At 44.9% G+C, this 15,882-nt stretch overlaps 1 protein-coding gene across 1 annotated transcript in view; it reads left to right on the top strand.

Annotated features, from left to right (window-relative positions):
* The window catches only part of pappa2 (pappalysin 2), a gene marked incomplete at its 5' end in the record, with an annotated part of 155,678 nt that overhangs the window by 68,644 nt on the left and 71,152 nt on the right, over positions 1-15,882 (top strand). The window contains 3 exons of the mRNA XM_083654116.1: positions 94-412; positions 8,615-8,743; positions 8,846-8,931. Coding sequence (XP_083510242.1) covers positions 94-412; positions 8,615-8,743; positions 8,846-8,931 — 534 coding nt within the window. The remainder of the gene's footprint in view (positions 1-93; positions 413-8,614; positions 8,744-8,845; positions 8,932-15,882) is intronic.

Raw genomic sequence — 15,882 nt, 5'->3', positions numbered from 1 at the left:
GAACCTGTCCGTTAACAGTGGATATATATACTAGATACGGTAGTATGTACATTACCTCATCAGTCTTTATCCTCCTCTACTTCCCTTTCTCAGACAACCCAGCCATAGCCAACATCGAGCTGATAAAGCAGGCAGGGGGCAGGGTCAGCCTGGGCCCCCAGCACGTCTTCTGCGACATGCCCCTCACCCTGCGCCTGGACACGCACGATGCCGCCATCTCCGCCATCAAGCTCTGCACCTTCGACGACAAGATGGAGCTGGACGCGGCCATGCTGTCCTCGGGCCCAGGCAGCCCCCTGTGCTCCGCCTGCCGAGCCTCGCTTTACCGGCTCCAGAGGCAGCCGCCCTTCACCGGAAAATACAACCGGGAAGCGCAGCCGCCGCCGCAGACCGGCCTGACATTCACCGACAGGTAGGATCTCAGAGGAATAAAGGATCATTGAGAAAAAAAAAAAAAAAAAGGCAAAACAAAAAACAAACAAATCTATCTCAATAAGACATTTGAGTCTGGGATTGAGTCTTAAAATCTGATTTTTCTTTATACCGGTAGCTGTTTTCAATCCACTTTCGTCCATCTCTTTTTACAGTCTATGCCCGGGTCTCATTCAGCACCTAACTACACCAACTGAATTCAATGTAATTAACTAGCTGGTAGGGTAGAAAACCAGTAGGGCTACTGCCTACTGTCCTGTCAAAATAAAGGCAATACGCCCCAAAATAGTAATAATTAAAAAAAAGTATACATCGACCTCGGATTGGCGCTGCCAGCCGGTTGCATACCAAAGACGTGAACTCTGTGTTAAGCCATGCTTTAGAGAAACTAAGGACATCTATGTGGTTTATTAAAAGGTTAAATTGGTTTAGGTTCTGCTATGTCAAGTTAAGTTAAGTTGAAGTATAATAGTTACATTTACATTTCATCTTTGTTTAATCAGCAATTCAAGGTTGCCGCATCTGCAATACACTGGTATGTGTGTGTGTGTGTGTGTGTGTGTGTGTGTGTGAGTGACATAGAACATAGGCATGATAGACATAATGGACAGAGATACAGATAATAGCATAAAGCTGTTAGGATGATGTATTAGCCTATTTCACGTCCCACCCAATGCACCCATTTTGTGTCTAAAAGGCAGGAAGTAACACAGGTGCAAGCAGAACACTAATGAGCGTTTGCAACTTCCAGTCCATTTAGGTGTTCCAGTGCCGGGGCCCTAATGAATGTCTTGCTTGCACCTGTGTTACTTCCTGCCTTTTAGACACAAAATGGGTGAATTGCGTGGGAAGTGAACTAAGCGAATGTGATGATAATGATGAGAGTCCGGGAGCTGTTCGACTCTGACTGATATTTAATGACATTCAGCTGCTGTAACCAGGGGCTTAATGAGACCTGGGACACCAGGTGAACGTAATTACTAGCAGGTACAATAGAAAACAGGCAGGACTGTGGCTCCTGACGACCAGGATTAAGAACCACTGCTATAGAGACAGTCTGCATGTCTGGGAACGCCCATACAGGCTCTAGGAACGCCCACAATAGACGCTGGGTTAGCCTGGGGGCGGGGTCAGGGTGGGGTAAATTTCCCCGTTCTATCCATTCAGCAAAGTTAGAATTTAGCTGATAGCCCAGCCCAGGCAGACTTAACCACCGCAGTAAACGCACATCTGAGCAGACGTCTTGTGTTCTGCTCTAGAACCCCCAAACATGTAGTTTAGAGCCGCAGCACCGTCTTTTGGTGAGTCAGCCCATGAGATATATCGGCGGTTTTACCCCACTCGCGCGCCAGCCGTTTAACATTTTGTGGGCGTTCCCAGACATGCGGACTGTCTCTATAATGGATAGAGATTTATTAATCAAGGTTTTCAGGTCAAAATGATTCAGGTGTTTTTTTATATAGAGAAAACGCCTGACAAATGACATTATGATTGTCAAAATGCAGACTCGAGGGACGTTACGGTCACAACGACTTGTATCAGTCGACACTTGCAGCTGTTCAGCACCCCGGCTCAGATGGGTTTATTACAAATTGAGCACACGTTTTATAAATCATGTGCACCAGTTCAGATTCCGTTCCGCGGTGAAATCCATCAGGAGTCACTTCAAATCCAGCGCACAAGTGGTGCTATTATGACATCAGCCTTTCTGTTCATTAGTCGAGCAGAGGGGAGAAGAGAGGAAAGATTCCCGTGACTGCTGCGAGGTGCAGGTAAGGCCTACAGGGCTGTGAGGTGCAGGTAAGGCCTGCTGCGAGGTGCAGGTTTCGATTTCGATTTCGATTCGATTCGATTTTCAGACGGCAGCCCGTCTTTATTGTCACACAACACACTACAACACATGCACGGAGGGCCACAACACACACATGCTGACGGTGGCCGGTGAAATTTGTCCTCTGCATTTAACCCATCCTGGCTTTGTCCTTTCCTCCGGGGGGCAGGCCAGGAGCAGTGGTCGCTTTCTCGTACAGCGCCCGGGGACCGACTTCGGATGTTGTCGTCACTGGTCGGATGACGATGACGATCTGATCTTCTGCATGTTTTTAGTGGGGGGGTTATATACGGAGGAACCCCCTGGGGGAGCACGGGGAGAACATGCAAACTCCACACAGACAGAAAGGCCCTTACGACGAGATACCCCACCTGGGCAGTAGGCACTGAAGATATGGGGGGGAACACAACCACAGCGCCCACAGTGTCCCAGGCGAGAATCGAACTCAGGACCTTCTGACTGCGAGGCGACAGCTCTACCACTGAGCCACCGTAAGGCCTACAGGGCTGTGAGGTGCAGGTAAGGCCTGCTGCGAGGTGCAGGTAAGGCCTACAGGGCTGTGATGTGCAGGTAAGGCCTACAGGGCTGTGAGGTGCAGGTAAGGCCTGCTGTGAGGTGCAGGTAAGGCCTACAGGGCTGTGAGGTGCAGGTAAGGCCTGCTGTGAGGTGCAGGTAAGGCCTACAGGGCTGTGAGGTGCAGGTAAAGCCTACAGGGCTGTGAGGTGCAGGTAAGGCCTGCTGCGAGGTGCAGGTAAGGCCTACAGGGCTGTGAGGTGCAGGTAAAGCCTGCTGTGAGGTGCAGGTAAGGCCTGCTGTGAGGTGCAGGTAAGGCCTACAGGGCTGTGAGGTGCAGGTAAGGCCTGCTGTGAGGTGCAGGTAAGGCCTGCTGTGAGGTGCAGGTAAGGCCTGCTGTGAGGTGCAGGTAAGGCCTACAGGGCTGTGAGGTGCAGGTAAGGCCTACAGGGCTGTGAGGTGCAGGTAAGGCCTACAGGGCTGTGAGGTGCAGGTAAGGCCTGCTGTGAGGTGCAGGTAAGGCCTACAGGGCTGTGAGGTGCAGGTAAGGCCTACAGGGCTGTGAGGTGCAGGTAAGGCCTGCTGTGAGGTGCAGGTAAGGCCTGCGGGTGTAATGGGAATTGACAGGTGTGTTTGTCTCAATGTCTGAACCAGCCTCATATATCCTGGACTCCAGCTCAAGCAAGTTCCCAGGCCCGCTCTTCTCTCAGGTGGACCTATATTTATAACTTGGAGGTTGTGCCAACTGCTAACGCCGGGTAGCATACATGTGGCGTACACACACACACACACACACACACACACACACACACACATGATCAAAGTGTTATTTATGGCCGTCATGGAGTTCAAACTCCACAAGCTACCTTTGTGTGTATGTCCGCAGATCTGTTAATCCACAGTTATCCGTCACTCACAAGTGTTTGGGTCTGGTTCTGTTTGAGAGAGCTCTGAACCCAAATGCTTTCAGCATGGTGCTGCCGAGCTGTGGCTACTGATCCAAATCTGTTTCAACAACCATATACTCTATCAAAAAGCTCTGTGAAGTTCCCAGGCTAAGTTGAAGCAGTTTGCGTCCTGTCTTGTATTGCAGAAAAGGGTGTCCAAATGATTACCGGAATCCAAATGGAAGCCACAACATGTTTTCTTCCTTCTTTCTTTCTGATCAGGTTTTTTTTCCAAATGTTCTCCCATTTTCTCCCCAATAGTTCTTGGCCAATTCCCCCCTTGCTGTCCCTGTCGTTGCTCCACCTCCTCTGCCGATCCGGGGAGAGCCGTAGACTAGCACCTGCTTCCTCCGTGTGCAGTCGCCAGCCGCTTCTTTTCACCTGACAGCGAGGAGGTTTCACAGGCTGGGTGCATAGCGGGAGGATCACCCTCTCCCTCCTGAACAGGTGCCCCCGACTGACCAGAGCAAGTACTAGTAGAGTGGCTGACCAAGCCTTAAGCCTTAACTACCGCTGCCGGGGAATTTGAACCCGGGTCTCCGCGGTGGTAGGCGAGTGCTTTTACCCCTATACTACCCAGACGCCCGCCTTTCTTTTTATCTCACCAAAGTGTAACCCTCCATGAATTCAAAACCAAGTTAGGAGTGTCTTGAGTCTACCAGATGTTTCTGTCCACACACCAATTTGTTTTAATCACTCTTTGCCTTCACAATCAGACAAAACCTACCATGCCTGCAGTGAGAAGGGGCTGGTTTCCATCAGAGACCTATACATAGACGGTCATTTTGCATCCTTTGATCTACTGAAGAGGAAGTTTGAATTGTCCGGCATGGACTGACTCAGATACCTGAAAATCAGAGGTTATGTTCAATCCAAGATTCATACCTTTGAAGCGCTCCCAAATGAACCTGCTTTTTTCGATGTTTTGCTGAGCCCTCCTCACTCCAAGCATCTTATTTCTAGATTTGTATGTCTGTTTGACAACTGCACCATGACCTCTACTGAGAGGACTAGAGAAGCGTGGCAGGGGGAACTTGGTATTGATTTATCTGACATTATATGGGATAGGAGTCTGTCTGTACAACTCTGCTAAGTTAATAGCAGACACCAGCTGATCCAATTTAAAGTCGCTCACTGTCTTCACTACTCCAAGCATACATTTGACAAGATCCTCCCTGCTGTCTCACCACTGTGTGACAGGTGTCAGAGGGCACACTGTCTCATGCCTTCTGGTTCTGCCCTTCACCAACGGGATTCTGGAGCAAAATATTTGATTGGTACTCCAAGGCCTACAAAATAACCCTTCAGCCAGAGGCAGAACTCGCCATCTTCGGCTGCTTGGAGTCCTCACAGCTGTGCAACAGTCTCTGACACAGGGGACAACGCTCGCCAAAAACCTAATTCTGAAGGAATGGAAGTCCCCCTCTTCACCTTCTTTTCAGGTGTGGTTAACGGACATGATCTCTGTGATACGGATGGGGAGACTCAGGTTCCTGAGAACTAACTCGCTTAAAAAATTCTCAACTATCCGGGACCCGTTTTTGGCCTACTTTGGACGAGGTTAAAAATGACAGGTGACTCGACTCGCCCAGCTCATTTTTTTCGTGGCCCCCTTTGCGCAGGACCCCATGTACATCTTTTGTAGGCACGTGAGCACTTTGCGCGGCTGGTAGCCTGTTTTTGTGCACATGTATGTATTTATGTATTTCTTATATCTACTGTCTGAGCTGGTATGTGTGTTATGTTCTAAGCAAAAACTGAAAATAAACTATTGGAAAAAAGAGAGTAACCCTCCATAAAAAAAGAAAAACCCAGATCGCTCTTGTGTCTTTCCGATGTAACTTTTCCCCCAAATGCAGATCAAAATTTGCCAGAATATGACGGTGGTGTCACATGATTGTATAGGCTAGATTGGCTTGTTATCGATTTCAAATGCTGTGTCTCTCTGGCTTTCTGAGAAGCTGTTGCCTCTTTTTTTTTGTTTTACGGAGCAGGGTGTGTCTAAGTGCAAAAAGATGTAATCCCACTGGGAATTGAGCTATGCACGGCCGAGGAGGGCAGAGAGGGGTTGATGTGAGGAGAGGAGAGAGAGAGGAGAGAGCAGAGGCTTTGGATGAGATGGGAGAGGGAGGGAGGGAGGGGAAGGGGGGTAATGGAAGGATGAAGAGGAGATGGAAGAGGATAGGGATAGGAGGAGAAAAATAAATGGAAAAAGGACCAGCAATCAGGGTTCCCACAGGTCCTTGGTAGGGTGCCCTGTATCGGCCAACCTAAATAATTTACTTTAATTTCGTTAATTTCATTTAACTGTTATTCTTAATTGAAAGTTGTTTCCCCTCGCAATATTCAGAAAATAAATCGCAATATGATTTTTGTCCATATTGAGGCAGAGGAGGATTGGGTTTGTAGGGAGGGGAGGAATGTGGTCGAGGGAAGAAGACGTTAGAACAAACTAAACTTCACCATATATACAATGCAGAGAAATGGGAAAAATACAGACACAGACAGAAAATATAGACAGAGAGAGAATGAGAAAACATAGAGATAGAGAGACGCCCCGTCCCTCTCCCAATTCTGCACTTCCTCCTCTGATCTATAATTAATCAGGGTAATTTGTCGGGTCTGGAGAAACCGGACACACCTCCCAGATCGAGCGGTATGTGCTCCTCCTGGCCAACGGATACTGAGGCAGTAGATCTATGCTGGGAAAACAAGGAGGAGACTCTTTTTATAGGCACAGCCACCAAAACACATCGATAGTCCCCAACACACACACACACACACACACACACACACACACACACCACACTGGAGGCCGGCAGCTACTGTTACACACACTTCCTGCTCTGGGGCTCCGAGGTCACTGGAGCCCCAGCTACTGTTACACACACTTCCTGCTCTGGGGCTCCGAGGTCACTGGTTCGAGACACTGCAAGGTTACAGACGGAAGCCACGCCCACTGCGAGTGCAAGTTCCACTTTCTGTATGCTCCTCTGCTGCTGCACCATTGCTCCAACTGAGTTGATTCACTGGGGGGACACAAGTGGCTTCCTCTGTATATTATATGAATGAAGCAATATGATACGAGAGGGAATGTTATAGCCCAGAGCCGTCTAAGAAGAGTTACGACATCTCCATTCACTCCAATGGACCAGTGTTTTACTCTCAAAGAGTTCCAGGAAGTAAGGTTCTGGATTAAGCAGCACCGTCGAGTTGCAGCAAAATGGACAGTTTGTGTTCTACTCTGAAAGATTTTTTTTTTCTTGAATCAAATTGTACATTATCAGCTTTATTTTAGCATGCAAAAGTAGCGCGAGACCCATTCCTGGCTGTTCATTGGCTATTGAGTCTCGCATTTTGGTCCTCCGCCGACGCCACTCTCTCTAGAGCAGAGGTTCTCAAATGTTTTTCAGCCAAGGACCCCTTACAAGATAGAAAATATACCGGGGACCCCCTCATTCTGATTTGTGATTTTGGGCTAAGCTTAATTGTTTCCACGGTAATGTGCTTGACTTTTAATTTGATAGGTTTGTTATTATTAGAATGTAATCCACAAACCATTTTAGATTTAAAGCATAAACTATTTTCGTTGAACTATGAAGATTTTGCAATTTTTTTTTTTTTTTTTTTTTATTACATTACATTTACATTACGTCATTTAGCAGACGCTTTTGTTTTGTCCAAAGCGATTTACAATATCACAATTTGTCAACAGTACAGAAAACCACTATGCAACACAATCAATGACAGCCAAGATATTTTGATAGACTAGCACCATGTAGGAAGTAGTTTGAGAAGGAATAAGTAACATGTAGCATTTTCTTTTTTAATAAAAATAAAATAAAATAAAAAAAAAAAAAAATTACCTGAAAACTTTTCGCGGACCCCCTGGCAAAGTGCCACGGACCCCTGGGGGTCCGCGGACCCCCATTTGAGAACCACTGCTCTAGAGGACACTAGTATAACCTATCATGAAGCACACTCTTGCCAATGACAGCAAGATCTCGAGTACTATGTTATTGCTTATACAACATTTACAGCATTTTTACAATAAGTATCAAACATTAAAGGGGCATTAAGTTATCGTTGACCTGTACCACCCTCTATTGGTGGCCAGTAGGAACTGCAACAATATTAATAGACCTCCTGCAGCAGTCTCTGGCACAGCCTCACAAAAGCAAGAAAGTGACATGCTTTCTGATAGAGACGTGTTAAACTAGCTAAATAGAGCAGGGCTACTCCAGGGCTACTCTAAACTGTTTTCTATTGAAGGCCCACTTGTGACTTTTACATCATTTCAAAGGTCTGGAACAATGCCAGTGAAACACTGACATAAATCAATGTCCATAACTTGTCCATGACATAATTTAAATAGCTTTAAGTGGCCCCATAATGTTCCGCTGTTCTCCGTTCATCTGCAATCTAATCTGATCCAAATCTTGCCATATCATATTAGTGATTATTTTGCAGATTAACAGTAGCCCCCGCCCCCTAAAAAGAAAAAAGAACGATGAGGGTTATTTTAAACGGCTCCCAGAAAGGAACGGAGCCATACAATCCCTTCAATTAAGCAATATCACATGAGAGGGTGTGCTGTTGTTGGCTAATATCGTCACGGCTGTGATTCGGTCGTAGGCACAAGGCCGCAGGCCGAGTGCCCAAGAGACGTGAGTGCCGATGTGACGTAGTCAGCGACACTAGAAATGTCACTAGGTAGCAGACACTGCTCGTCGTTAAGTCCTCATTTCTGTCGGCGACTGTTTCAAAAGTGTCGCCAGACCAAACAGAAATTGGGCTTAAGCCTTTGTGGGCCAATTCTATTCTATTCTATTCTATTCTATTCTATTCTATTCTATTCTATTCTAAGGTGCCTTGTTGTGTTGTGTTCCAGCTCTGTGAAGCAGGGGGTCCAGTACCAGTACATGATCCAGGTGGAAGCGGACACACTCCTCAGCGGCCTCTCCGCCCCTCTCCTCTACACCCATGGACAAGCCTACTGCGGAGATGGCCTCATACAGGGGTCTGTGCACTATATAGCACATACAGTATATTCACATGACTGATGGTGATGATGGTGATGATGATGGGGCTGGCAGTGAAGAGTGTGGTGCTCTCTCTGTAGGACAGAAGAGTGCGATGACAGCAACCTGCTGGATGGCGACGGCTGCTCCAAGAAATGCCACAAGGAGACGGGCTTCAACTGTAACGGTGAGTCCATATAACCAACACATCCAGCTGAGTGCTGAACATGGGAATCACAAGTGATTATTGACTGACTGAACAATTACTTGTTGACATTTTGATAGTAGCTACTTGAGCAATTGTGATGACATCACTGATGAGATCACAATTGGGTGATGTAATCAGTGATTGAGTAATGTCATCGGTGATGTCATCAGTGAGTGATGTCATCAGTGATGTCACTCGTTGAGGGTTGTCAGTCAGTCAGTCAGTCAGTCGAGCATTTGAGAGTTGTCAGTCAGTCAGCTTCCTATGGACCTTCAGACACAGCCAGATCTAAGCCGGCAGCCAGCTCCGGCCTGGCAAAAATATGCAGAGTAAATAGCAGAAGGGATATACAGTATAAAAGGATTTCAAATGTATAATTTTGAATCTTCCATCATTTGAGACCAGAATCATCAAAATCGCCCTGGACAGTGAAATGATATGGTAAAAATGTCTGAAATGGCAGTCATCCTTAAAATTGTAGCCATTTTGAGATTTACACAGAATAAATCTGGCTTCTCTGTGGTCATAAATGTATGGTTTGATAGCAAGATCATTCGCATTGGACAATTCTACGCAAAGTTGGCTCCAAAATAGTGTTTTCGGGCTGGAAATGGTGGCCATCTTGGATTTTTTATTTATTTATTTATTCATTCATTCATTTGCGTGGCTAATAGCTTTGATCAAAATAATCCACAAGGAGTATTTGTGCCAATTTTGGTGCTTCCTTCCAGAAGTGAACAATTTTTCTTTAATCTGCCCCACTAATAGCTCAGCAGCAGGGGCGTCGCTAGACCCTGGCTTCCGGGGCTAGAGCCCCGGATGTTTTTTTCCTAGCCCCGGATGTTTTTTTCCTTTTTTTTTTTTTTTTTTTTTTTTTTTTTTTCCAATAAACAAAGTCTGGCATTAATAATCAGTACATTATACAAAAAAATCAGACTAAACATTTACAAAATTGGAACAGACAATCAAATAAACAACAAAATAAAATAAATAAAGCAAAATCATTAAGTCAGAGTTCTAAACAGTTTTCTAAAAAAAACAAACAGAAAATATCAGTAGGCTATGCAGGACCAAATTATCAGTTACTATTGTCATAGTGTGTCATTACATAATGTTTCTGCTTCACTCCTCACCACCTCCTCTCCACACGAGCTCATCATCTCACTATGAAATTATTCAAACAAATGACATGCGCCAACATGCACAGCATCACAGTAGCTACAACTATGAAATTATCTTATGTTATTTAGTTGTTTAGTTGTGAAGATATTTTCTGAGATAAATGGGCCTTGATGCTCAAGGCCCATTTATCTCAGAAAATATCTTCACACAGAATATTATTAACCATACAACCTACAACGGTAGCATCAGCATGAAGCCACAGCCATCCACTCCAATGTCTATAGAAGCTAACGTTAGCATGACTGTCACAATAACAATGCCTTCACTTCACAGTTACATTAAACAAAACCACACATCACTGCTTCATTAAACCATTACAACAAACAATACGTTGTTCCCAATTCCAGCTAGGCGCTTTTGATTAGATAGAACCGTAGGTTGAAGAGCGACATGTGTTTTGCGACCGGCCGGTGAGCACACCTTACGTCAAGTAGCGTAGATATAACATCACTACGTCCGCTCTAAGTTTCAAAATAAAAGTACCATATGATACAAAAACGGCACCATCAGAATTTAGGTTTACAGGAAGCATGTACCTTAATAAAATACCTTCACAGGAGTTACTGGGGGGGTTCGTACCATTGAGATATAATATTTAATAAAATAAAATATGTAAATTTGCTAAGTGGACTCCCGCCAGAACCCTATCAAGGACCTCTGGTGGTCCCTGGACCTCGAGACCCACTAATCCTGTTCTTCTGTATCCATCTCAAATGACTCACAACATGGGTATTTACGGATTGGAAAAACCAAAAAATTTTGAGTACCCCCCCTCCCCGTCGGAGTACCTGGCTAAAGCCCCCAATGTCTTCAGGACCTAGAAACGCCCCTGCTCAGCAGCAGCATTAATGAAAGCAATTGAACAAATCAGATTGTGTTTGCCAGACAGACACAAGAGCTTCTGGCTTCAACCCATTTTCCCGAACAATGAATGAAACATGAGGGAAAACAGATGGACGCACGGTTGTGTTTTGCGAGGTCACAAGTCTGTTTAGAAATGTTACGTCATGATCTCGTGGCTGGCGGCGGCACAACAGAGGAACGAACGAACACTTTTTTTTTTTTTTTTTTATCACTTTATTTCTCAGTTTTCACAAAAAACATGGATGTCACGAAATACAGTATGAAAACTCTTTTTCTTTTTCCCCTCCCTCCCACCCCCCACCCACCCACCCCATGGGGACTGACAAAAAAACAACAACAAAAAACAAAAACAACACCACCAAAAACAACTACAACAACAACAATAACAATAATGGACAGATGTGTGTGCGAATGTGCGTACAATTATTTGGCTCACATTAAACTACCTTTTCTCTGCTGTAATTAAACACTGCTCTCTCACAGTTGGTCGGAACGAACACCTTTTAAGCGGTAAATTATACTGCGCCCTCGCAAAACATATGTCAGCCATGTTGCCTTTATAAAATAGGTTTTGACCTACGTAGGATTTCAAGCATTTCGAGCAATCATGGGAATATTGATCAACCAGGTCTATTGATTTTGATCAAGGCTCTTGTTGTGGTTATGGACTGCATGCAGGCATGCTTGCAAAAATCAGCGCACAAGAACAGTTGTGATTGAAACACTGTTGCCATGTTTGGTTTGGTTTAATATGCTTTAGCCCTGTAAAACCCAGACAGTAAAACATAAAAAAAAAAATCAACCTTTCAGATGGTGTTGGAGGTTGCCTTTGGAGATGGTAATGAAGTGTTTGCCAAAAAAAATAATTTTGTAAGCTTTTATGGAAATAATAATATTAATATATTTATATTATATATAATATAATGTAATATTTGGGGAATGTATTTCACAATAACAACATGTACATGTTCTAGTCATTTTATCATTTTTTTTTTAAACATTTTACTTACTTAGAATTGATAAACCCAGTCCAATGAAACAAAGGGTGGTTCATTCTCAGCCAAGTTCTGGAAGTTGTGATACATCATGACCTTGTGGGCGGGACTTATATACAAATGTCCTATCCAATAGCATTGTGAGACTGAACAATAGGACCCAATGACTATGTTTATGAGGGGGGGGGGACAAAAAACATTTATACCTTTTTTTTAGATAAAATAAAATTTTTGTAATTCTGCAACAGCGGGTCTTACAGGGCTAAAGTAAGTAATAACTTTCTTTTATCTGCCACAGTCGGCTAGCTCTCCCCAGCGAGGTCGATCATAGCCAGCTGTAAAAGCCTTTGCTTCTGACCCCATAGTGACGTGGTCAGAGGCCACCTTGTAGCGCTGAAGGCCAGAATCAAATCATACAAGGGCTCATTTCATTATATCTCGTCCGTTGTTGGCATGGTTTCCTTACTTTGCCCCCAACAAGAAATCCTTCTCTCCATCCTGTCTGACCTAGGCATCTCAGGATCTGCACACTCCTGGTTTGCTTCCTATCTCTCTAACCGCTCATACCGGGTCTTATGGAGAGGATCTCTCTCTAGATCCTGCCCTCTTACCACCAGGGTTCTGTCCTGGGCCCCTTGCTTTTCCTTCTCTATACCAGATCTCTCGGTCATGTCATCTCATCTCATGGCTTTTCCTACCACTGCTATGCCGATGACACTCAGTTTTACCTTTCCTTTCCTGCCTCAGACACCCAAATCGAGGCACGCATCTCTGCATGCCTCAAAGACATTGGCGACTAGATGTCTGCCCACCACCTCAAGCTCAATCTTGATAAGACAGGGCTACTCTTCCTCCCAGGGAAAAACTGCCCTCTAGCAGACCTCTCTATCTCCATTGACAATACCACTGTACATCCCTCCCAAACAGCTAAGCACCTTGGGGTGATCATTGACAACCAGCTGTCTTGACTGCCTACATTGCTGCGACAGCACGCTCCTGTAGGTTCTCCCTCTACAACATCCGCAAAATCTGCCCGTTTCTCACGAGGGAAGCGACGCAACTCCTGGTCCAGTCACTTATCATCATCTCTCACCTGGACTACTGCAACGTGCTCCTGGCCAGCCTTCCTGCCGCTGACATCGGACCACTTCAGCTCATTCAGAAAGCTGCAGCCCGTCTGGTTTTCAACCAACCCAAATTCTCTCATGTCACTTCCCTCTTCCGCGACCTTCACTGGCTTCCCCCATCTCGGCACACATTAAATTCAAAACGCTGGTTCTGGCCTACAGGGCAGTACACCAGACAGCCCCCCTGTACTTACAATCTATGGTCAGGCTCCAAACCTCTCACCGTTCCCTCCGCTCCTCCACCAGTGCAGGACGCCTCGCCCCTCCTCCGCTACGGGGGCTCAAAAGTGGCTCATCCCGTTGGCGACTCTTCTCGTCCCTGGCACCACAATGGTGGAACGAGCTTCCACCTTCGGTCAGGACGGCCGAATCACTGCCGATCTTTCGGAAAAGACTAAAGACACACCTTTTCAGGCTCCATCTGGGCCATTCTTGAAACTAACATCTTTCTCTCTCTCTGTAAAAAAAAAAAAAAATAATAATAATAATAATAATAATAACCTTAACTAAACTTTACCACTATTCCTTCAGAAGTTGTAGTTGCCATAGACTGTGTTGCATAGTTGATTGCGCTATTGCTGACAAAAATGTATTATTGTAAGTCGCTTTGGATAAAAGCGTCTGCCAAATGACGTAATGTAATGTAGAAGTCAGAAACAACACCTGCAGTTATATAGGGTTGAGCAAAAAGACTCACCTGTCGTAAAAAAGGACTTGAATAAATCCTTCCTGGTATAAGCCAAGGGCGCACAGTTGCAAGATGGCACCTAGGTGGGTGGACAGTGTCTGTCAATCAGTCAGTCCAGAGTCTCCACTAGTGGCTTATCATTTGCCCATATCAGAAGGCTTCTGCATATGTCATTTTGTAATCGGTATTCCGTTTTAGACCCGGAAGTAGATTACTCCTACCTTTATCATTTTTAGACTTGCCAAAAAGCTATTTTCAAGCAAAAAAAAAAAACTGTTATAAAGTTTTAATATTTTTTCAGATGAGAACGTAACATCCAAATATGTGACGCCTATTTGGAAATTTCTTACGAGCAGCGACGAGCGCTGGCTGTGACCGGTGGGACTAGCACTAACTAGTATCTGTCAACCCAGCTGTGACAAAACACTGTCCACGTGCTAATTGTAACTTAACGTTATGCCGACCACCCGGTCGGCTCCTCGCAGCGGTAACGCTATGAGAATGTAACTGAAGTTGGCCACACTCGCTGCAGTGTAGCAGCTGAATGTTTCCAAACTTCATTCATAGTTTCCAGTTTATCGATGTTTACAATGCAACCGGCCGGCTGCCACGCTGAACCGGAAGAAGAAATACAATTGCGTCCGACACGGAAGAGAAAAAGTGGCCGTGGCAACCGACATAAGGTGAATAGGAAAAGTGCCATATAGAACCGTACCGCCATTGCCGTGTAAATTCTTCGTAGAATACCACAACAACGCAATGCAATCACTTTCATATGAATCTCTCCGTTTAGACCCATTCGCTCGGTTTCCCCTGGAAGCAGGTGGTGAAAAGGGGCAGTAAAAAAAAGTTTCACAAACATGGAACATAACATGGCAAAAGACAAACAACGAAGCCGCAGAGAGTGCCCCCATATTTGTTGGGCTCCCACCGCAGGACAACAATACTTTGGCGTCTGCACCCTCGCCCAGTCGAAGGCATGCAGACACAGGCCACAACAGAAGCCTCCCCAACACAATGTGGACGGGAGTCAACCCAAAGCAGAGGGTTCAAGGCTCTGCTTCCGTCAACATGTGTTTTTTTCCACCATGGTATTAGGTCACACAGTTCCACAGCTCTGCAGTGTGGCAGAGTGAACCCAGAGAAAGAGAGAGGCGCCGAAAAACATGGCCCTCGTCAGCGTGTACGCTTTTATTATACTCGCCTTCATTAAGGAAGGGAAGAGTAGTTAAGCACGTTTTCACAGTCATCAAACTCTTTACACCGGGCATGCACGTGCACACGCACACAGCCAATATAGCGTGCCAAAGTCACGCCCACTTCCGGGTTGGGTAGACGCACCAAGGGATCTTTCAACATTTCACTTGGACCAGAAAAAAATATATATATACCGTATACATATATATATATATATATATATATATATATATATATATATATATATATATATATATATATATATATATGTATTATAAAACAGCTCTCTCAAATCAAACAATCTGATTGGCTCACAGCTGTGGTATGTTGAGCATATACCACAGTCAATATACCACAGTTAGAGCCACTCACTGTGTGAGTAAAAAAGGGGCTTTAGAAAGCCCCTCTGGCTCAGCGCCAGAGCGGCTTTCTAACGCCAAACAGCCCATCTCATTTTTGCTCTTCTAATTTTTTAAACAGTGATTTAAGACATTTAAATAATAATATTAATTTTCATATTGCCATACTTGGTAACCGTTTTATAAAAGCAAAAGATCACTTCAGACCGTGATATATGCTCATTATACCACAAGGGTGTTTTCGCCCGACGCCGTAGCACAACCCTTAGGTGTGGAATAATGAGCATATACCATGGCCTGTCGTGATCTATTGCTTAAGTGTATATATATATATATATATATATATATATATATATATATATATATATATATATATATATATATATATATTTATACAACAGGTAGTTCCGGCCGAGCAATTTGATTGGACAAGAGGGATCCTACGAGTGCCGTTATTTCATGATAATGCACTGGCGCGTCACTGTGTGTAGATCACTCCGCTTCACAGCTGCCCTAAT

This window comes from Poromitra crassiceps (genome assembly GCF_964638095.1).
Source record: "Poromitra crassiceps genome assembly, chromosome: 17".
Taxonomy (NCBI): Eukaryota; Metazoa; Chordata; class Actinopteri; order Beryciformes; family Melamphaidae; genus Poromitra; species Poromitra crassiceps.
Note: the sequence above shows the minus strand (reverse complement) of the source record. Positions and strands in the feature narration are given on the sequence as shown.